This window comes from Mugil cephalus, chromosome 1 (genome assembly GCF_022458985.1).
Source record: "Mugil cephalus isolate CIBA_MC_2020 chromosome 1, CIBA_Mcephalus_1.1, whole genome shotgun sequence".
NCBI classification, from domain to species: Eukaryota; Metazoa; Chordata; class Actinopteri; order Mugiliformes; family Mugilidae; genus Mugil; species Mugil cephalus.
Window position 1 is genome coordinate 40541080 of NC_061770.1, and position 22280 is coordinate 40563359.

At 43.2% G+C, this 22280-nt stretch overlaps 1 protein-coding gene across 6 annotated transcripts in view; it reads right to left on the reverse strand.

Moving 5' to 3' along the window:
* Positions 1-340: 340 nt before the first annotated feature.
* Positions 341-22280, reverse strand: part of LOC125020646 (serine/threonine-protein phosphatase 2B catalytic subunit alpha isoform) — a 68862-nt gene continuing 46922 nt past the window's right edge. Inside the window, exons 9-16 of one of the 6 annotated variants that reach the window (XM_047606084.1) lie at positions 16084-16209; positions 14543-14614; positions 13290-13316; positions 12244-12328; positions 10266-10363; positions 9759-9767; positions 6879-6908; positions 341-2245 (exon numbers count right to left, since the gene is read on the reverse strand). In XM_047606084.1, coding sequence (XP_047462040.1) covers positions 2043-2245; positions 6879-6908; positions 9759-9767; positions 10266-10363; positions 12244-12328; positions 13290-13316; positions 14543-14614; positions 16084-16209 — 650 coding nt within the window. In that variant the 3' untranslated portion in view covers positions 341-2042. The remainder of the gene's footprint in view (positions 2246-6878; positions 6909-9758; positions 9768-10265; positions 10364-12243; positions 12329-13289; positions 13317-14542; positions 14615-16083; positions 16210-22280) is intronic. The other 5 variants (XM_047606085.1, XM_047606086.1, XM_047606094.1 and 2 more) reach the window with 5 other exon arrangements.

Below are 22280 nucleotides of genomic sequence, written 5' to 3' on the forward strand. Positions count from 1 at the left end.
AGGAGTTGCCAAGGAACTATTTCCCATCCTCACACTGGGAAGTCAACACCAGATTCTTCTACAGACAGTAACGCTGCGGAGCAAAAACACCGTCTGGAAACTAAACTCCAGGATGCATTTGAAGTCATATGGATGACACTATCAAATGATGCATATTCCCGCTTAGACCTTTTTTTTGTCCCCTCGAACCCTCGGGTGGAAAACATGTTGCCTCGACTGTCGACACCTTGGATTTCCTCGCAGCGGTGAATTACGCCGCCGAGCGCGTTTCCTGTAATCTCAGTGGAAAACAATAATCAATTTGCCGGAGCGGCGCACACAAACACGGGAGACGCGGGGGTTCATTTCAAGTTGAAATTCATGCACATTTTTATTGAACAGTTATATAAAATACTTTTCATAGTTGCAAGTGCATGCCTCATCTGCCAACAGTTTCGAAGTTAAATTACAAAAGCAAGGCTTCATGTCGTGTAGTGAATTACTTGGGCACTTAAGCAGTTCTTAAAAAAGATCTAAGTTATTTATTTTTTTTTTTTCTCCGTTTCATCTTAAAGTATTGAGCAGTATCAAACCTGTAACTGATATACAAAGCAGAGTTCCAAATAATAATAATCATAATCAAATTACACTTTCTGTGGCACATTTACAAAACAAAACCGATTCACCTGGTATATGACACAAACAGCTAATCATGCATTTTTGGAGTTCCACATGTAACCACACACCTCACAAGAATTGTCAAACATGCTTAATTGGACTGTGTGCACTTACAAGCGCAGGTTAAAAATATGATTCCTCATCCGTCTTAGATAATGAAATGCTTCAATTACAAAAGAAGGCATAGAGCATCATGGTGTTAATTGAAAGTATGCAGGTATACGTTTCCAGTATATGTTCACTAAAGCGCAATATATTTCAAAACAGGCCTCCACAGCCAAGGTATTCAGATTTAACTGTTTTCCTTTTGTTTGATTTTTATAAAACATGCATAGGCAGACACTTTATTGTATTCTTCTTTTTTTTCCTATTTTTTTTTTTTACACAATATAGGTTCTCTATTTTTTATTTAGTTATTTTTTATTTTTTTAACTTTGTTCGCAATACTTAAAAAGAGGAAAATTAACACTCAGTTCCAGCAAGCCACAATAAATCTACCCCACCCCTCCCACCCCACCCCCTCCCTCCCCGCCCGCCCCTTCCAAAAGAGACAAAAAATAAACATATTTGCAAATGATAGATAGGTTAAGTGTAAATTCCAGTTATGAAACTCAAGAAAATAGGTATTCATCACCGAGTTATTTAGCCATTATACAGAAAAATCAGGTCAAAGCACACACCAAAAGAACCTGAGGTAAGCATAATATGTACAAAACCATATAACGTTCCATTATTTGGCATTTCGACAACATTGCAACATTCTTTTTAAGACTGCCTAATTAAATTCAGAGCTATTTTATAAGAGTAGCAAAAAAAAAAAGAAAAAAAAAAGAAAAAGTTATCAATAAATAGTCCTTATTTAGTTTGTACACCCTTATATGTTAAAAACATGATCTCATGTTCTGTCCTTTTTAGTGCTGTATTTTTGTAAACGTACAATAGTTAGTAAGAAGTTACGCGACTTTCTTTTTCGTTTCGGTGTAAATGAGCAAAGGGTCTTCAGAGAAACAAACAAACAAACGAAAAAGAAAAAAAAAAAAAAAGAGAAAATCAACCAATCACCTTTAAGATCGCTGTCCCCTCTCTTTGTCTCTGACATACTGTGGTGTGGAGCCGAGCCAAGCGCGTCGAAAGGCCTGACCGTTCAGAAATGTGACCTGGCAATAACTTAGCAGATGAGACTATGAACTAATATTTAGAAGGCATATCCAAAGACTAGCAAGTGAGATGTCCCCCCAGTGTGAGCCATACATGCCTCCCCACTGCACACTCAAACACTCCCCCCTCCCCTTTCCACCTCTCCCTTTTTCCTGCGGTGGCGGGCCGTGGTGAGGCTGGGGGCCGAGTCAGCCCCGTCGGCCGAGGTGGGCGCTCGCTGCCGGCCTTCACTGGATGTTGCTGCCGCTGCTGGTGCTCCCCTTGGCGTCCGTGCCGTTGGTCTCCGAGGACAGGGCCTTGTTGAGGGAGTTGAGGCTGGCGTCGGACGGCAGGGCGTCCCGCCGCGGCGGCATCCTCTCGTTGATGCGGTCCAGGCCCTTCGCCTCCTCGAAGCTAGTGATCTTGTGCTGGGGCGAGAAGCCTTTGATGGCTGTTGGGACGCAAAAGAAAATAGGCGCGGGGGGGGGGAGAAAACGGGAGGGAAATTAGGAGCGGCATTTACGGGGCGGGGGGAAAGAGAGCTTAAACCATTTAAAGAATGGGGCCACGCTTGCTCACATTCACCCGCACATCACCGGATTTGGCTCATCTTTGGTTTGATGTTAGAATTGTGAGAGGAAGATGACGACAGAGACTGCATCTGAGGAGCTGTCGGCTAATTCAGCTCATCCTCATCCAAACTGGATATCTGAAGGCACTGTCCACACTGACGCTGACCTCTAAGAGTCTCGCATTAAATGACCTACTCTGTGTTTGGGACGATACATGTATTCACTTTCTTGGGTAGAATCAGGCCAGAAGATCGATACCACTCTTACACAGCAAGTCTGGTAAATTCTGATAAGATTAGCTGAGTATGTTAGAAGCAGGAGCAAACGGTTAGCCTGAGAAATAAATGTGGGGATATTCTTTGACAAGGCGCAATAAAAGCAGTTATTTTAAAGGACCTGTTGTCAGTGATGGAAAACACATGTACTTTCCAACCTCACCTCTAGATGGCACTAATATCTACATTAGCTGTTAACACGTTGCTGGATGTTAGCTAGCTAACTAGCTTCTGGCTGTAGCCTGACAGTTCTGTAACATTTCTTAAAGGTCTTTTTTTCATGGACTCTGCAAAGAGACAAATTAGACACTAGTTGCAAAGACGACCTTTTGAATTTTGCTAAGTGGTAGCCATTGTAGGAGCTACACCAATGAGCGACATAATTGTGCTATTAGTAGTCTTGTGTGTATTCTATTGACTGCATTTCCTAATAGCTCCTCATCCCTTACAATGACCTAATGGCATTAAGAAAAACTGCAGTTCCTCAAATGGCCACTTGAGACAAGCCAATCCCCATAGAGCTCCTGGTTAAAATGCCCTAGTTTACAGCAGAAATCGGCATGTTTACAGTCAGGTACCCGAACAGTTTTGGTCCGACTGACTAATTTACCCATTCGTGACATGGTGGGTGGGCTGTTTTAAATTTTATAGCCATCCCAACCCCACCTCTTTGACCATTTTTGAATTAGCAAGGAAATTATGTTGAGTCCGGCAATGTCAAAATGGCGGTAGCTGCGGTCACCACACTGAGCTTCAAAATATTTTATTTTAGGAAACTTATGGATACGTCATGGAGGGTTTGTCCATCTTTATATAGAGTCAATGATTCATATGCAGATAACCCTCGGATAAATAACCTACCAACTGTAATCTTCAACCTCACCTCTAGATGGCACTAAATCCTACCTACAGGACCTTTAACACGTTGCTGGATGTTAACTAGCTAACTAACTGCTGACTGTAGCCTGACATTAACCCTGACATACAGTTTATAAGAGTGGCACTGATCATCTTATGTATCAATACTCAGGAAAGTGAAGTACATTACCCAATACGCTGAACTATTAATTCCACCGGTATGATGTGACAAGTATCTGTAGAATTCATAAGGCCAGACTAACTCTTCAGTGTGGCTTTAAAAGACAACAGCATATATTGTACAGCAAGGATCATTCTCAATGTCCCATGCTTTACTAACATATCGATAATTGCTATTAAAGTCTATAATTCGTTTTTTAAAAGGGCAACCCATTTCTTAAAATAATGTAGCTGCACAGACGAAAGGATTGAATTATCCTTCTAAATCTATAAAGGGCACTGGCGGCATCAGGGTCAACAGGTTTTCACTGCACCATCAATCCAAGCTTTGATCACTGTCCGTGAAAAAGACTTGTACAGTAAGAGGCCGACCAATGGCCACCATCTAATGCTGTCTTTTCATATTATCTTGACTCGGGCACATCCCAGAAGACCTGAAGACCCCAAACATCCAGATCAGCCCAGCACATCACGGCTTAAAACGACAAAAAGGGGGTGGGGGGTAAAGGGAGAATGATTGAAGAGACAAAACAGAACGAAGGGAGGGTAGGAAAAAAAAAAAAACACTAGAGTGGAGCCCACTGAGACATTCACTTCCACAAAATCGAAACCACGTTGAGACTGAGCTCACGTACAAAGACACTACAAAGGTACTTGGGGTGCTAACGACTTGTTAAGTCTGCTTGGAGCATGCAGCAATTAAGGTGTTCACTGGGAGTTATGAGGGGTGGAAGTCACCATGCAGCTTTGGCTTCAATTAATTCAAATTCAGTTAAGCTGAATGAAAGAATCAGGGACTGACGTGTTAACGTACCATTGAAGTGAACAAAAGAATGAGATTCAAACTAGACCGTTTCATTCAAAGTGATACTTTAAGCTCAGACTCATTCTCGTATCAAGCGCGGTCGAGTTCAACGCGCGCTTCTTCCACCTTTCATAAAAACTGAAGTTCCTGATGGTAACTGTGATTGCAGAGAAGATGGGGCCCTTTACCGGGATGAGAATGGGGGGCGTTAGTATTTTTGCGAATTGGGGGAGTGCGGAGAGAGGGGGCGTGGTGGGTGGTAGTGTTGCTGCATAGCACAGGTCAGACACAGGTTATTAGCAGCTCACAGGAAAGAACACGACACAGCAGGGCCACAGAGGATCCACATGGAGAGAGAAGCAGAGAAGTGTCTCGACACTACAATGGACTGTCCTCTGTGGGGCTAAAGAGGAAGTACTGCACAATTTTAACGTAAATAGCAGCTGGCAAACTACTATTTAGCTCGCAGTTGAGGTTGTTCTTGCGCCAAAGGCAATACAAGTAAGACATTTAATTTATTATTATGTTTTTTCTTTTTAAGGAGAATCCAATTGGGATTTCAAATGCTCTGATTCAACGCTGAAGAAAAAATACAACTGCAACAACAATGCACAACTGCTTCGGTTGTTTCAAAGGGGAAAAACCATGAGACGCTTTCATAGCAAGAGTTCATTGTATTGTGTGAGGGCACAGCAGGAGGTACGTTACATCTACTATAAGAGACACTATCCATGGCTAAAATGACGACTTAATTGAAGGGATTGTTTATTTAGGACAGTCATAAAGCCTCAAACACACCACACAGTTAAATAATCTGTGTTGGGATATAAAGGGGGAGTTCCAGGGAAACACAAGTGTTGTGGGCCCTGAAAGATTATTTTCTCAATGAGCTTCTTACGTCGACTGAAAGGCTCCTGTTCAGACCTGATATTAACGAGTGTCCTGAATGATTGGGACACAAATACACAGCTTTCAGCGTCTGCATGTCCTCACTTTGCATTAAAATGCGTCTCAAGAACTACAAACTAACACCGACATCGTTTCAGATCACTACTCGGTGGTCCCGACATGAGGATATGATACAAATTGAGGGATGTACTTGGCTGAAGGAAATCTCCAACTGATGCTATCGTTTAGATTAGCATTTATCTGATTTATCTCCACCCTGCGCAACAACAACAGCATCGTTAGAAAGAAGCAAAATATTTTTATGTTCAATCAAATCGTCTTGTATTAAGAAAAAAACTTGCGTTTTTTTTTCTTTCTTTCTTAAAATAAGCACAAAGTTCTTGTCTCTGAAGAAAACATAAGATGTATTTCTTTGATACGGGGATTTTTCTTGAAATAACTTTTTTTGCAGTGTGACGTCAGTTATTCTTCAAACTAAATAAAGCTCAGTTTACAACTCAAACTACGGTAGCGTCCATACACAGAGTGGTTGTTTATCCACACCACATGCCGATATGTTTTTATGACGGAATCACTCATAGTCTATTCATGTTGAATGATTTAACTTGTTAGGGTTCTGGACTGATTTATCATTTCATTTGTTAACAGCTAAAAGATGCTTTTCTAGTGGTTGTTTTTTTCCCCTATTATGAATGAATGACTAAATCAATTCTGCTTATGAAAGAGGACGTCAGCTGAGCAGGTGGTCTTTAACGTGGCCTGGATGGATTGTGTGTTCACACTGTGGTCTATCTGAGTCTCAAATGGATCCTCGATGCATCTTAGGTGCGTTCACATGTGTTAGAATCAGATCATCTGGATGCATGTTGATACCAGGTCTGAACAGGGCCTCTGTTGACACCTGTTATTGTTGTGAGCCTGAAGAAGGCGTCTTGTCACATACTGTATTATCACCGGGGGCTTTAAGTGCGCTGGTCTCCGGTTTCTGGCGACGCTTTGGGACCGCTGCCAGATGACCCGATGAAACCAGAATATTAAAACCTCCCACATCATGCGAGCGCAAATGTATATTTTCTCGAGTGCGAGCCCTTCCTCAGCACTCTCACTTCTCTATTTTACATAAAAGACGCCTTTATTTGTATTATTTTAACTTTTTAAGTGTAAAGAAAGTGAAACCGAACACAAACTAATATCACCTGTAGATTTTTACTTTGCACCCACTCAAAATCACAGCGTGGTTTCTGCGATCATGAAATCTGTGCTATGAAACACATTCCCCTTTAAAACGTGTGACCACAGGATTTCCTATCTTACTTACTTTTCTTTTTTTTTTTTTTTTTCCCTCCGTTAATACTATGCCACATTTCGTTAGCCCAAACACCCAACACACTCTACTCAAGCACCAGCGAGATGGATGAAAACCCAGCGGAGCCCCCTGTCTATTGCCGTGAAAAGCAACAGAAGAGGGCGGCTAGACCCATTTACCTTCGTCAGCCTCAATAGCTTCAATAGTAGCTGAAGAGAAGAAGAGGGGGGTTGCAAAATGAATGAGAGAAGTGAGCAGAGGAGTTCATTTTGTCCCAGGAACAAGTCAATGAGCAGCAAAGACACAGCCAATGCCGACAACAAAGGTTATCTCCACATTTTATGACAAAGGACACGTGGGTGTTAGCAAAGAGAGTGGGGGGGAGGGGGAGGGGAGGAGAAGGAAGAGGGTGGGGGCCTTAGCTTATTGATGATATTCCAGATCTGCAAAAAGGGGAAGATGACATTTGTGGCGGCAAAACCTCGCAGAGAGGACGTTTGAGGTACTTTGAAAAGGTCTGAGAAGCTCTGATTTGGATGAAATGAAAAAACTGCGTGGACGAACACTTATAGCAAACACGACACAGTGAAGCTGGAAAATACATCGTTTCTGCCGCGCAAATGAGAGCACACGTAGAAAGAGTGAGAAACCGGACAAATGGGAAAACAAGGATAATGAGCAGGTGGCCGCATTGTTAAAAGGATCAAAGTACCGTCGACACATGGAGAACTGTAGTTACATGAAGCAGCATCTGGAGACGCGGGTTCAGCATCTTTTGATATGAACTATCAAAAGTGCCGGCTTACTTTTGCATGAGGGGGCGGGTGGGAGGGTGGAGGGGGGGGACCTTTGGTATTTCAGCCACTTACCACTCTATTACAGACATCCTTGAGATTGTGAATTAACATTAAGTACATTAAGTGTATAAAATCAGCTTCACACAAAGACAGGGATGAGGCGGGATGTGACAGCAAAGTAACGTCTGAGCAGTACTGAAGACAGGTGAGTAGAAGTCACAAAAAAAATAATAATAATACTAATTAAAAAAAAGCCACAAGAGCTTCAAAAGAGTATGATTTGATGGGTCAACATCACAGTAGAAGCACACTGGTGACGGCCTAAATGAGGGGAGCAATGTGATTCTACCGATGTTGCAACAGGAATCTCTGAACATCGCTCTGCCTTCACTGGGGTTCTCTTTAGGGTCAGCTGCTTAAAAACTAGCTTCAAATTAACACTCTTGAGCTTTCATATCTATATCCGCTGATTCTCAGGACCACTGTTTTCATTTATTCAGGAATAACGCTCATCTAGAGGGTATAGCAGAGGGTTTACTGGTTTCTACAATGTTCCTATCTGCAGAGTTAAAGGGACACTTTGGTGTATTTGAAGGGGGCTGTATGAGGTGCTCATTATCCGCAATCTGCTGACACGGAAGCCAAGCTGTGAACTGTTGTGGACGGGGTCAGGAGCGACAAATATTTTAGCCGTCTATAAAAATCAATGTTAGTTTAACTGTAGGCTCCAGTGGAGAGCTGAAGGCATCCATTAGCCTTTTCAAAGCCATTAGCTTCCATTGGTGAAAACAGTAAGAGCGTAGTATTTGTTTGTGCAACACTGCCATGATCGGTAGGTTTTGTGTTACTGTGTGAAGTTGTTAACACAGTTGTTCAGATCCAATTTAAAAGTGTAAAAACACCCAGAGTTAGACCAGAAGCTCGGCCTGCACTGCCAGGTTAAATTAGCGATTTTGTCAATGGAGTCTGGTTGACATGAAAATGATATAGGTTGATATAACGTAGGTAATAATAGTAATATTCTAAATATAGCATAGACTTAAACATAAACTGTTTTTTTTTTTAGTTGGGCCTTGTTTTAAGAGGCTAAAACAGACCCCTTCATGGTCTACATCATTGTGACGTCGTGACGTTAGCTGGAGGCAAAACAGAGCGGAGGAGGAGAGGCTTCACTTGATGATGACCAGATTTGTGTGTTCTCCGATAGTCAAATACTTCTTAAAATAACACTCACGGTCTGGAGGAGTGAGTGTATTAGTGCGTTCTCTAAAATATGTGTTTTCCTCATCCACTCCAGCCAAAACAGTTGACAAGCTTTTACAAGCTAGAGTGTTGTGCCTCCAGCTAAGCCCCGCCCCTCAAAATACAACACATTGTTGACACCTTTCACAGCAGTTGAAGCATTGTTTGGCTTCAAAGCCAGTTTTCCTAGTTATTGTACATGACACTGATGAGGAAGTACCTCATACAACCTCACATAACAATCAATCCAATCGTCCCTTTAATGTCGTGCTAAAAGTTAGGCTGCAACGGATAAGAGCATCTCATGTTTCCTAACAGAGGCGCGTAGAATTGCTAACTTTGACCTCATCAGGGTGAACACTTTATGCAGATGTTTTTTTTAATTATACTGGGAAAGTAATGGTAAATTAATGATGAATAAAACACAGTTCTTTAATCTCAGAGGACTGCTGCTTAATTGATAAGAAGCATACTGCTACGTCACAACAATAAACAGACAGTTGTGCTACTCGTGCATAATGACATGATCACTTTAAAGTAAATAGATGCCTATTCTGATGCATGAACATATTTTTAACTATTTTCTGCACACTACAACAAACCGTGCTAGCTGATGTCACGTGAGAACCTGTGAGAGGAGAGGAAGTGGTCTGGATTTCTGCTTTATTTTGTGAATGACAAGGCAGACAGCAGCTATCCCCCTTTCACTCACAATCGTTTGCGTCAATTCCAATTCATGCTTTAAATCCTACGTCTATCCCGGCAGAGCACTGCTGTAAAAACACTACTCTGATCTGGACAACGATCATTTGTGTCAGGAGTCCAGCTGAATTTGAAAAAAATAAAAAATAAAAAAAAATAAAAACTTTACTTCCTTGCTGCAGCAGCTTGTCAAACTCATTGAGGGGGGGAGTGGAATTCAACATGAGAGGGTGAACTGAACTCTAAACTTGTCTCACAAAAAAGAAGAAGAAGAAAAAAAAAGGTAACACAACAGAATACTTGCACAACCGATTATACCTGCAGTTTCTAGGGAGAAAGGAGAAAGAAAAAGATACAGGTAATATTTGAGATAAAAACCAGTGGAATACAGAAAAAGACAGGGACAGGAAGACAGGGCATTAATGCCAGACATCAAGAGGGTTCAAGAAGACAAAACGGACGGAAGAAAATCTGCTGAATGTATTTAACACGGTTTGGGAAGAGGAGACAATCTAACTTCACATTTCAGTCAGTTAGTGAGAAAACACAAAAATGTACACTGAGCTATATTAATGAATCTGCAGTATAGTAGCGTTAAACTAAAAGTTACTGATTAATGCTGCCAGAAACATTAAGCTACACACTACAGTGTTACTTTGAGGCAGCATTTCAAAAGTCCAGGATGGTGAATGAGTGCGTACATGCAGTATTCTTTAAACACTGAGCTAGCACTTTGTTCAGGGTTCTGCTGCGTAAGGGGAGTTTGTGTTTGTGTGAGACTCCGTTGCGGGGGCCACAGATGGGGGGTCTTGGTGACAGTCTTACCATTCTGCAGCTTTTCTTTGCCGCCGGACAGCACTCCGCTTGGTAGCATGCCTGTCGGGGTCAGTCCTTTCAGCGTCAGCACGCTCTCACTCTCCTCTCTGAAACATCAAAACAGGAACATATTTGGTAGGCGGTAGCTTCCTCGAAGCTAAATTTACTGGGATACACAATATCAATTGTGCACGTTGGACAAGATAAATTAAACAACTTGATTTGTTTATATTAAAAACAAAATTGGACAGAATTTAACACAAGAATAACATAGCATTTAATGTTTTTTTCTTGCCCACTAGGAGGCAGCGTGACAACCTGCAAACCAGAGCTGTATATTAGAGAAAGTCTGGCCAACTAGAGAATGAACCGTCTGAGCTATCCCGCTATGCTGATTGGTTCTGAGCTGGTCATGTGTTTCCTGGGCGCCATGTCAGATACATCTAACCAATATTCACCCATAGAGACGTGGCAATAACAGAGGATAAAACTGGATTAACAGTTCAGAATTCGCTACAGTGCTCAGCCTACGGCTCCAGCACAGGTTCTTGAACAAAAACGGATAAAGTCATGGGAGCAGAAGATTAAAAGGAAGAACTGGATGTCAACTGATTTCTCCTTATGTGAGGTAAAAATCAATGTTTTTCTGTTTTTATATAGGAAAAATAACGTCATAACATCATCATATACCTTGATCTCAAAAAACACCGCCTTACAAATGAATGAAGTTTGAAGCTATGCTAGCTTCATGCTAGCTAGTTATCTAGACTAAGGCCTTAGAAAAATAGCAGCTACCATCACATATACTGTGAAACCCATGTAATTTATGTCGATGTAGATAGACAAATTTAATTGACGCGTAACTTTACCTCGGTTACTACCAAGTTATTATGGCTAGCGTGCTAATGTTACAATGATAATACTAATTATAATACTAAATAACAGTAAGACTAGTTTAATTTTCACTATTTCCTTTCAATTTTAAGGAGAAGGTAAACAGAGCTCCATGACTGATGAGGTGATTGGGCTACAAAGCATTTTACAGGCTCATTTAAGATGTTTAAAGTAAGTAGAAGTGAGGGCTGTTTACATATTGACAACCGTTGGCAATAACATTTATAGACCAGTTAATGGTGAAAATAAGCAATTTATTTCAACATAGCAAATCTGCCACTATTCTCAGGGGTTTATTTTTTATTAAGGTTTAAAATTCTGCATAATTAAGGGCATTCCTGCTTCGAATGAGATAAGGCGGAGTAAAGCTCATCCAACATGGCAACCACGGGCTCTGCACACTTTGGGCTTCATTTTTAAGTTCAGAATCCAATGGGTTTGTCCATATATATATATAATTAATGCTTGTTCGCTACCGAACAGACTTTTTTTCTCAGATCGGCAACTATTCTGTGACTGGTCAGAATTTGGAAGTGGGCGTGGTTAATGCAGAAAGCGGAAATGCTCAGTATTCACAGTGTGACTCTGCTAGTGTCTCCTGGATTCCCCGGTGCTTGGCACTTGAGTTTCTCATGAAATATAAATTACGTGGCCTGAACAAGCTTTTTTCTTTCTCTCACAGCCCCAAGAGTGAGAACAAATGTTTTTGCTTGTATGTAACAAGCTTAACGTACTATAGCTATAAATAATTACGTGATACACCCAACAGACACAGAGTAATATTAGCATTAGTTAGCCATTTTTCAGGCTTGGAGCGTCATCGTTGTTAGAGGTATTTTCTTAGTTACAGCTGCAAAGACCTAGCTCCTCCATAAACTAGTAGTATTTTTGATGTTCTGCTTGTTTCACTTGTTGGGGGTGGTAAAATATACAAGAGCGTCACCAAGGCAACCATAGCTGGGAACTGTCAGCCACAAAGTGATCGATGACAAGCCCTTTAAATGGAAATCCTTCCTTCTGATGGTTTGACTTTAAATATTCAGCATCCGAGCACGACGGCGGCAGAACGGGCGCGTTGTTCACGTTTTCCTACCTGAGCACAGAGAACACCCTGGCCATCTTTCCAATGGCTCGGATCTTGTTGCGGATGACCTCCTTACGGGCAGAAGCCGTGGCACCTGGAGGAGTCAGGACAAGTCAAACAAACTGTGATTCATCCGTAATAAACCGCATCCTGTGGAAATGCAATAAACAACTCACTGCATTGTCTAAATTTGTCTCTAAACGCTTCTCTACTGTTTTCCATCAGCTTTAGTGAATGTGCTAGAACAGAGCACGTCTGTTGGACTATTATGAGGCAAACACAATTCAAACACTGTTATTATTATAATTATACATACTATTAAAAGGCTAAAGTTCAGATTGTAGAAAACAGTTTCAATCCATAAACACATCACAACATCTCAGCATTCAGTGCATTCATGCCGCCTGTCTGCATTAGGTCTCGAGCTGTCGTCCCCTCTAACCCCGACAAACTATTTTCCCCCAGACAGACGCTTTAAAACATGTTAGTGTTCGTCATCTGTAAATAGCCTGGCCCTCGTCCAAACATGTCTCTTCAGCACGTTTGATGAGCGCACTCCATATGAATTTTCCTGTGCCGCGTTTCCGCCGCAGCGACTCTTAGCAGAGGAGTTTTTCCTGGACTGGAAAGCAAAACTTTTTGTTTCGAGCGACCCTTTTGTTTTTTGCAAAATGGCAATTCTCTGAAGCTGCAGGGACTCGGCACGTATGGGGGATGGAAATGACGTCGAGGTGTGATGTGAAGGCGGGTAAAGAAAAGAGCTGATGGTCTTGTCTAAAACTCTTCCTGTCATTATTGGTTTAAACCACGTTTCTTTGCAGGACTCTGCAGCATCACTGCTCATTAACAGTGTAAACCCAAGACTAGATTATTTTATGAGAACGGCCAGAAAACGGCATCACTTACAAGTCTTTAATTAGGCGACGTGTTAGACGGTGTTAGTTTACAGAGTCTGGAAATGCAAAGAGCAAGCACTGAGCAAACGTCTCTCTATCCATCTATGTATCTATCTATCTATCTAGGGCTGCACACACCAGTATGACTAGTGTTTGTACCTTTTTTGGGGGGATATATTAGCTGTCCTTCTCAAGAAACACCCCCAGAAGAGAAGACAAGAGAAAGGACAGAGAGATCAGTGGATGGCTGATGAGCGAAAGAGGAGTGGTGGAAGAGATGCAAGAGAGCACGACAAGTGTAAAGAAAAAATAAAGCGATGCCTTGAGCACAAAACTCTGGAAAACATAGAGAGAAAAAAAGAAGTTAAATGAAGAAAAACCAAGGAGTGACAACATCACAGCATGACAGAGAGAAAGAGAGAGAATGTCAGAGAAAGATGGCGAGGTTGGAAATATCAATGTAACAGCAACTGGAAACCATGGAAACAATAGCAGATAAAGAGCAGGGCGACGAAAGGATTATCAGATTATGAGGGCGCAGGAGAGGGGATCATGAGTGAGGAAAGATGGAACAACTCAAACGTCAATATAGCGAGAACTGATAAAATGTATGAGAGAGGAGACGGCGGCGAAAACTGAAAAAGAAACGAGCCCGAGAGGAAACACGCACAGAGAAAGCGGATCGACTAATATCGTAGCGGGAGGAAGATGAGGAGGCGTTTAAGGACGGCTAATCGTTTATTTTTCAGTGTTTGAAACATGCATCCAAACTTTGAATTCAGCTGTAATTGACTGAAACTAAATTCACCACGTGCAGGAACGCGTCGCATTCAAACGTCTTAATGTCCCCGAATGTGGCAACATCCTGACCCTCCACCCATGTTTGAGAGACTGGGACTCTGTGCATCAGTAAACACAAAGAGAGAAGAGTGGGAGGACGGGGGAGGACGGGTGAGATCACTTCCTGTTTTGCCAGTGAGGGGTGGGGTAGTCAGAGGAAAACTGGCCACCTCACTGCAGATAAGCTGTAACCCAGGGTCAAATGCACGACTCAAACATGTCACTGTTATATGATAAAAAGCATTAAAGTGGCGTGACTCGCATGGCTATTTATTACCGAGAGGATGTGCAACGCAAAAGAAAATAGAACAAACTATTTTAACCATTTTAAGGTATTCAGACTTCACTCTTCTCATCTTAACTAAAGGAAAATGTAACGTGTAAAACAGTTTTTCTGCTGATCGATTCAAGATGGAATATATTTCAACAGAGCGCCCTTAAATATGCATGTGCAAACTGTGTGTGTGCGTGTGCATGAGGTTTTCAGTAACTAGATGTCTTTGTGTTGCAGGTAAGCGGAGGTCTCCCTCTAGTGGAGCTAAAGCAAACCGCAGGAACACTGCTGGACTCACCGTCCAGCTCCTCGTCGGTCGTCAGCTCGTCATTGGAGCAGATGCTCAGTACGTTCACTAGCATCTCTGTCACTGTAAAGAAAAAAAACTCAATTTTAATATGTCACAAAAAATGTGAAAAAAAACGGGAGGAGTCGAACCCGCAAGAAAAGGGTCGACGCCTCCACACGCACCACTGTCCATCAGTGACCTCATAACATTGTAAGGAATGGCCCCGTGCAGGAGGGTCACGCCTAAACTGGGCTTCCTGCGAGGAGTGCGTCACACCGAGGTATGTGTGATTAACTGACACAGATGTGTCACAGCTTAACCTTTGAACCACACACCTGGTAGAATCATCAACTCAGCTCCGTTGAACTTCTGTTGACTTTCACAAATCCTCGACGTTGATTTATGACCATTTGTTTAGACGCTGATACATTTGCAGGCACATTATATCGCAGGTACTGCAGGGGGTGGCAACATTTTTGGTTGATTAGAAATTTTTATATATATTTTATTTTAATTTTCCCCACACAAATTTAAATTTTAAAATTTTTAGTAAAATAATAAATGGAGACGACACTAGACCTGTCAATCTAAGCCTCCTGTAGACAGTAGGACACGCCCCTATTGCTGCTGAGCCAATCACAAGGCCAAATTTTACACGCTGGAAAATAGAAAATAAAAAAATTAATATCTGAACCTGTGTATTATTTGAATAGCTTCATACTGAATGCAGATACAATAATGTTGTATATTTATAATCTGCACTAGATTGAGTTTAATATAAAACACATATAGTAAGTAGAGGGTCCCTATTTAATCTCTCCATCATTTACAGGGTCTTTGGCTTGAAAAACGTTGAAGACCTCAGCCTTAAAGTATTAATTTGCCGGCATTCGCGTCCAAATGTTGAAGGAACAGTTCTAAATATTCAGGGCATGAAACTGGAGAAACAATCAGGATTAATCATAATAATCTGCCGTTCTAATCTTGGAACCTGGAACCAATCATCATCACCAAAGAATGAGTTTCCTCCGCGGTGACGCTTTGCCGGGTCTTGACTGCCCCTTCTGCTCCTTCTATAACTTTAAACTGAACGTGCTTTGGTAAACAGCCAGAATGAAAATCGACTACTGTAACTGGCTACGCTGGAAAAAAGGGGCACAATTTTGATTATTACCTCCCTCAAAATATATCTATCCAGCGTCCATTATCCAGTTAAATGGAAACTATTAACTTCATTTTTTTTAGGCTTGAAAGTGTCCAATTAAAATAAAAAACTCCCTTTTCTTTTTCCTTTTTTTTCTTTTATCTAGGCCATCTGACAGGTCATAAATCGTGTGTAGTAAGTATTGTATTTATACAAACTACAAAGTGATTATGCTGCAGCGTTCGTTCTACATTTCAAGGCCGGGGCTATTTTCAATACGGACTCGGGAAATGAATGTTCATTACCACTGAGAGGTGGAAACAACATTAAATAAAAGCGCTCGTACTCAGTGTTCTGCTTTCATGTATGTTATAATGCGTGTGTGTGTGTGTGTGTGTGCGCTCACCCTTCTCCCCGACAAACGGCAGGGACCAGGTGAAAACGTCCATGAAGTTGGGCAGCCAGTAGGGATGAGGCGAGCAGTTGAACTGTCGGATGTTCATCACGTTGTTCTCGTACTTCAGAACAGCCGCTGGAGGAGGAAAGACGAGGGAGGTGGCTTTGGTTAATACGAAGGTTAAGGTGATGCTTAAACTCTGCTCTCAAGTATCTGTGGGATGATCCACGGAGGCCCCTCCCCTCAACCCACAGGACCGTAAGGACACAATATTAGGGAAGTGGTCATAATGTTATGCCTGATCAGTGTAGATATCAAAAGAATAAAAAACTTTCCATCCCGTTCCCCACCACCAGTCACAAATGCACAACCTCTATCATCAATCCATCATGGTCTTTGGAGAATACTCACCATCAGTCTACGAGTAAAAATAAGATTCAAACTTCCTGTTTTTGTTGGTTTCATTCCCCGCTTAATAATTCATTCCACTGCCAGCGTTATGTGGACGTGCGATTAAAAGAAAACAGTTTCATTTGGCCGGAAAACTATCGATAAAACAGTCAAGTCGCCAACGCTGTCATCAACATCCAGACCGAGGCCTGGACGCGACTCAAGGTTCTGTCTGTCAGTCAACCTCTGGTGATGGAAGAAAATGAAACGGTTCAGGACGAAACTACCCACTCAAAGACCCAGTCAGGGTTTGTCATTCCTTCGCTAATCTATAAGTGGAGGACTGTGTTGTGCGCGCATTAAGGTTAACAAACTGCACAAGCAACGAAGCGAAGTCAATTGAAAATTCAAGAAATCAATTTTTTTCCCCCCCTCCGTCCTCGAGAACATTTCCTCCGCGTATTGATTCCCGCGTCCCCGTTTGGTGAAACACGCCCGTCATTTACAGAATTGGATACGTAAATAACGTCGCAGAAACACGCGGCTCAGCGTTTGGTTCTCGACGAGAGAGCGGAGCACTTTTCATCAGTTAACAGAAAAAAAAAACGATTTCTGGTGAGGAGGGAGCAGGCAGAGACGGAGGGCTAAGTACTGAACACATGATGACCATTAGTGTAATCTCATTAATTTATTTCCAGGACATCTGGCGAGGACGTGAAAGGATTAAATGAGACGTCTTGTGCCTACATAAGAATGCACAAAAATATACACAGGTTCAAGAATTTATATTAATATTTAACCTTCACGGTTTAGAATACAGATAAAAACCAGCTCGTACATGGAGGAAATACGTCTTCACACCAGCAGGGGGCAGTAGTTTGTACTTTAAAAGAGGAAACAGGAGGAGCTGCTGTTAGCTGGGACGCTAGGAGGCTACAAACCACCACATAAAACCATGCTGATCAGCTGGTTTATTCATTCAAGATGATCATATCATGAAAATTGCTTTCTCTGTGGAGCACCCGCTGAGTGCAGTCACTTCCACTTTTCTCCTCATGCCAATCAGAGCGCCAGACGCATTTCAACGCAGAATCAAAATGACAGGGGTCTGATTACTGGCAACGGTGGAAGGAAACTGCAGAAAAACAAGGGGTTCGCCGACGCTCACAGACGGCTCGGCGCTAAAACGGCTCAACATTGAGGGAAATGTGCGTAAATTACCCTCAAAAACACAACACATCAATATTCGGCGTCCAGACAAAAAGTTAATTTTAAATAAATGATCTCATCTCATTAACGGCGGTCACCCAATGTTCCTGGAAAACGATTTCGAAAGATGCTGCACCCTCGTGCATGTGTCCACACACACACAGTGGTTTTAAATGATTCATGCAACTTTATTAATCATGTAAGAGCAGAGGCTCAGATGGGTGTGGTCGCAGCGCTAGTGTGTGAAAGGGATTCAGAGTAAAAGCCCAAAGTCGGCGTGGACAGCCTTGTTATAATGGCGTGGTTTTCTGCACGCATTAAAAAACCAGCTCCCCCCCACATGTGACCTCCCCCTGATTATGGCGCATGGGCGTCAAGGCAAACATGAGAGCTGCCAAACATAAATAGAACCGTGCTGTATATAGAGTTCCCAGCTAATACACAAGGCCGGTCTGCTGGCCCAGATCTGGGGTAAGCGGACACCGCGGCTGGGTCACCGTGGGGGACTTTCCTGCCTTGGCCCCTCTCGGGCTCGGGAATAGCAAGTCATCAAACCTGGCATCCGAGCAGCTATAACCCTCAGGTGCAACGCATACTAGGTCAGAAACCGTGCTGCTGGGCCGGGGTCTGCCCTCTGAACTCAGAGACCTCCCCCAATATAAACAGAGAACTCTCCTCCTCAACTCTAAACTAATTAAGCGTTCTTATCGATATCGGCGCGGCCTAATAAGAAAGAGCCGAGCGTTATTTACGACGCGCTGAGCTCAGACTGAGCCGTGGGTGTTTATCCGTGCGCGTTGGCGTCCATGAAAGCAATGCACACGTGGGCAGCCGTTGCATAAACATCACATACTGCATAAACAGCGTCGAGGCACTTGATTGAATGCAGCCATGGAAGCCCGGAGGGAAAAAGGCAGAGCGGGGGAGAAGGTCAGCTCCCCTGCTGTTGCTCCTTCAAATCAGATTCCCTTTAAAGGAACAGAGACACCCGTCAAACCTCCCCCGCGCAAAAACAAACACACTTGTTGAGCTCTGGGTGAGAGCGCCTCAAGGCCTGCTTTCTTTTACGAAGCACGACGTTAAACGCGTAGATGAAGGTCGCCCGGGCCGCACTTTGTTTAACCTATTAGCGGAACGCTTATTACTACGGTTGCACGATTATATGCAAAGTTATTTCTAAGGCAGGAGGGAGGTCAGTGCACTTGTGGTGACCAGCTGCGAGCTCCGTGTTCAAAGCCAACAGTGCATGACAGCCACTAGAGGTCCCCGCTGCTCTGGGGGTGGATGACAGAGGGGAGCCGAGGCCAGGCCTGCTGCAATGGCAAGGCGACGCCCGCTCATTAAATATTCATAAGGGAGTGCCTCCAGCCGGTTTCCCCGGTAACTAGGACTGTTAAATCTGCTTTGAGACCAGGGGGAGATTCCCACTGTCCTTCCCCAGCGCCTACCGCCGACTCCACACGGGTCTCCAATGTCTCCCGTATTAGGTTCCAACGGGTTCGTTCTCCACGCCAGCTGTTAAGACCTTCTTGATTCTTCACGGTCGGCGCTCTGCCTCCATTTGATGTCAGATGTGTCAACGGCGAGCGACTGAACCCCGTCCAACATTTCGTGAATGGTTTCCAGTTCATTTTCGGTCAATAAATTATTGAGAACATTTGCAGTATCACAGAATCCTGTGACTCTCTTCTGTCGCTGGTACAGCGCCGACACCGAGCCGAGGCTTGGGTATAAAACTGGAGCAATTTGAAAACGAATAATCTCTGACGATGTCTAACGCACATGAGGAGGTAGCGACCGAGAGTGTGGGGAAGCTTTGCAAAAAAAAAAAAAATAGGAGAGATGCTGCTCATCGAACCAAATTAATTTCACGCTATAGTAGGAGCCTGAAAGGAAGAAGAAGGAGAGGAAAGTGACAATGAATTTACTGCATCACGGTTCAAGAATGCAAAGCAATCACTGTCATAACATGAGCTTAGGCAAGAGCTGCCATCTGACGAAATCGACCGCATTGGAAGGGAGTGTTTATGACAGCACAGAGCCGGGTGGTGAACCGCTTCATAAAGAATACCGGTATATTCATTATGATATGAATGTTTCAGACTGGACCATTTTCAATGTAGTGCTTCTAAACAGACTGTGTCACTGTGAGGTGTGGTGAAGACGGAAAGGTCCAAAAAAATGAAGCGGCAGAATGAGAAGACCTGTGACTCGTGTCGGTTGTTTGGGTTTTTTTAGGGTGACCAGACCACTCCGATTTCTGGGGACAGTCCCCGTTTTGGATGACCTGTCCCCCGGCTAAAGCTGTCCCCGAAAATGTCCCCAATTTTAGCTTTTCATGAATGAGAAAAAAAAAGTTGTGTGCACGCAGTCTACAATTATTACGGTAGCTGGCCGCGCTGCTGTTGACAGTACAGAAATGTAGCAGTTTAAATATGAATAAATATGTCAAAATAAACGAAACAGTAATTGACCTCATTTCTTCATTTCATCTTGATGACATGTTTTTTTAATGTCCCTGGATTTCCACATCAGCAGGCAGTGCTAACACGGGGCCATGCAAACCTGTTTTACTACTAGTGTGGGATTATTCTACAATATTTACTCATCATCACAGTAAAAAAGTCCAACCTTAGTCAATCCACTAGATTAATTCCTCTCTCAACCAGCAGGAAACATTGTGAACACGTGATTATGAATGAAAAAAACAAACAAAAAAAACGTGATATACCAACGTGATACCATCAGAATTTTGAAAAATACTGTGATATACATTTTTGGTCATATGCCCCATGGCAGCACATGTTTCCAGAGGACAGGTTAAAATGACTAATGCAAAAGAATCTTGCACAGTCTTCTTCTGTGGTTTTACCAGTATTCCTGCTCATGTAACATGGCAAGAATTAATAAAAAAACACATAAATACTCAAAACCCACCAAAATGAGTCTAAGCGACACCCAACAGTGTAATGAAGTAGAATTATGTTGCACTTTTCAGAAGGAAGCCCAGCTAATTTTAACTTTAACAACAGATGGATGGGCATCTGTAGCATCTTCATGCTGGCACTAGTGACGAGCGAGAAGGGAAAAATGAATTCCCCGCTGCGCTGGCGTCACGGCTGCCCTACCTTCCATCCTACTATTTATTCCAGAGGCAGGGCCCCGCAGCCAATAGGGCCGCTCCGTTTCCCTGCAGGAAGGAAGCACAGTCTTGTTTGACCTGCGACTGAAGCAGGCGATCCCCTCGCTTGGCAACAACATCGCAACTCAAGCCTCGCCTCCTCCGTCGATAGATTCCTGTTGCCGCCTCCTCGACGAACCGACAACGCCGCAAGAGATTCATTTGCTCGCGTAAAATTGAAGTGGTGCGAGATGGATCGCGTCGGCCTATTCTCCACTGTAAAGTGGGAGGTTAGTGTCATCAGCTCTGGCAACATCACAGCCATTTAGCTTTTACTCCGTCCAACAGGACCATTAGGATTCAGTCGTCGGCTTTCTGGACCAGTCAATAATGATGCAGCAGAAAACATTCCATTAATACGAAACCCGCAATCTCCAAAGTGTGCGGCTGCCAACTGCACCCCTTCCTCTTCCGTCTCTCCACCTCCATCTCTCTTTCTCTCCACTGCAGCCACTTCAGGACTCAAACAGTGAAAGATCAAACAGCGAAAACTGCTTAATCACTGCTGCTGCATTTTTATTGAACGCAGCCTCCCTGAATTGAGCTCGCATAGAGCTCCAGTGTCTACGTGTTTTAGTTTTTTTTATTATTATTTTTATTTCACTGAAGGGTCGCAGGGGTCAGAGAGATGATGGACAGCTGGTCAACGCCTGACACTTGCCGCAAAACCAACGGTTTGTCTTGAAAGGAGGAGGAGGAGGAGGAAGAGGAGGGATGGGTGCGATCTTGATGCAGGGCTTTATCTTTACAGAATCACATCCTCAGCATCACTCTTGCATTGACGGTTCTGCCTGAGCCACAGGTTCAGTTTACTCCCGAGAGAGGGGTTGTCGTCTGCTCGTGTTGCCTCACAGATATCTCCCGCCTCCCCCTCTCTGAAAGAAGGTGCACCCCCCCCCCCCCAATTCTCCCACCCCCACCTCTATGTGGAGAGGTCTCATTGGTCAATGTGGCCAACTCCCAGCATACGATTGATGGGAACTGCTGACGCCTCCCCCCCCTCTCTTCAAGATTTATGTGCCCACTCGATCGGCCATCCATCACAGGGGCGTTGCTCGGTGGGCTCGGGGCTCCGGCGTGACGCTAAGAGCAGAGCAATCCATTACAGAGGCTCCGGTCCCACCAATGAACCCCACCCACATGACTGATTAGAAGAGCATCAACCGGACTGATAGGACCTTATTGGCTTCGCTGAGCCTGTTCCATAGAAACGTTGAGACCGTGGGGCGGAAAACACACATCAAGCAGAGTGGAGTAAATAATTGATTAAGTGAACCGGGGACAAAGTCGTTTGTTCAAGTTTGAGGAGCTTTTAACATAAAATCTCTGGCAAGACCTTTAGTTTGAGCGATGTTTATTTGCTCCGTATCTTTATTTGTATTTCGAGGCACAGATCTTTATTATTTATGGGTTTAGCCAAAGAGAA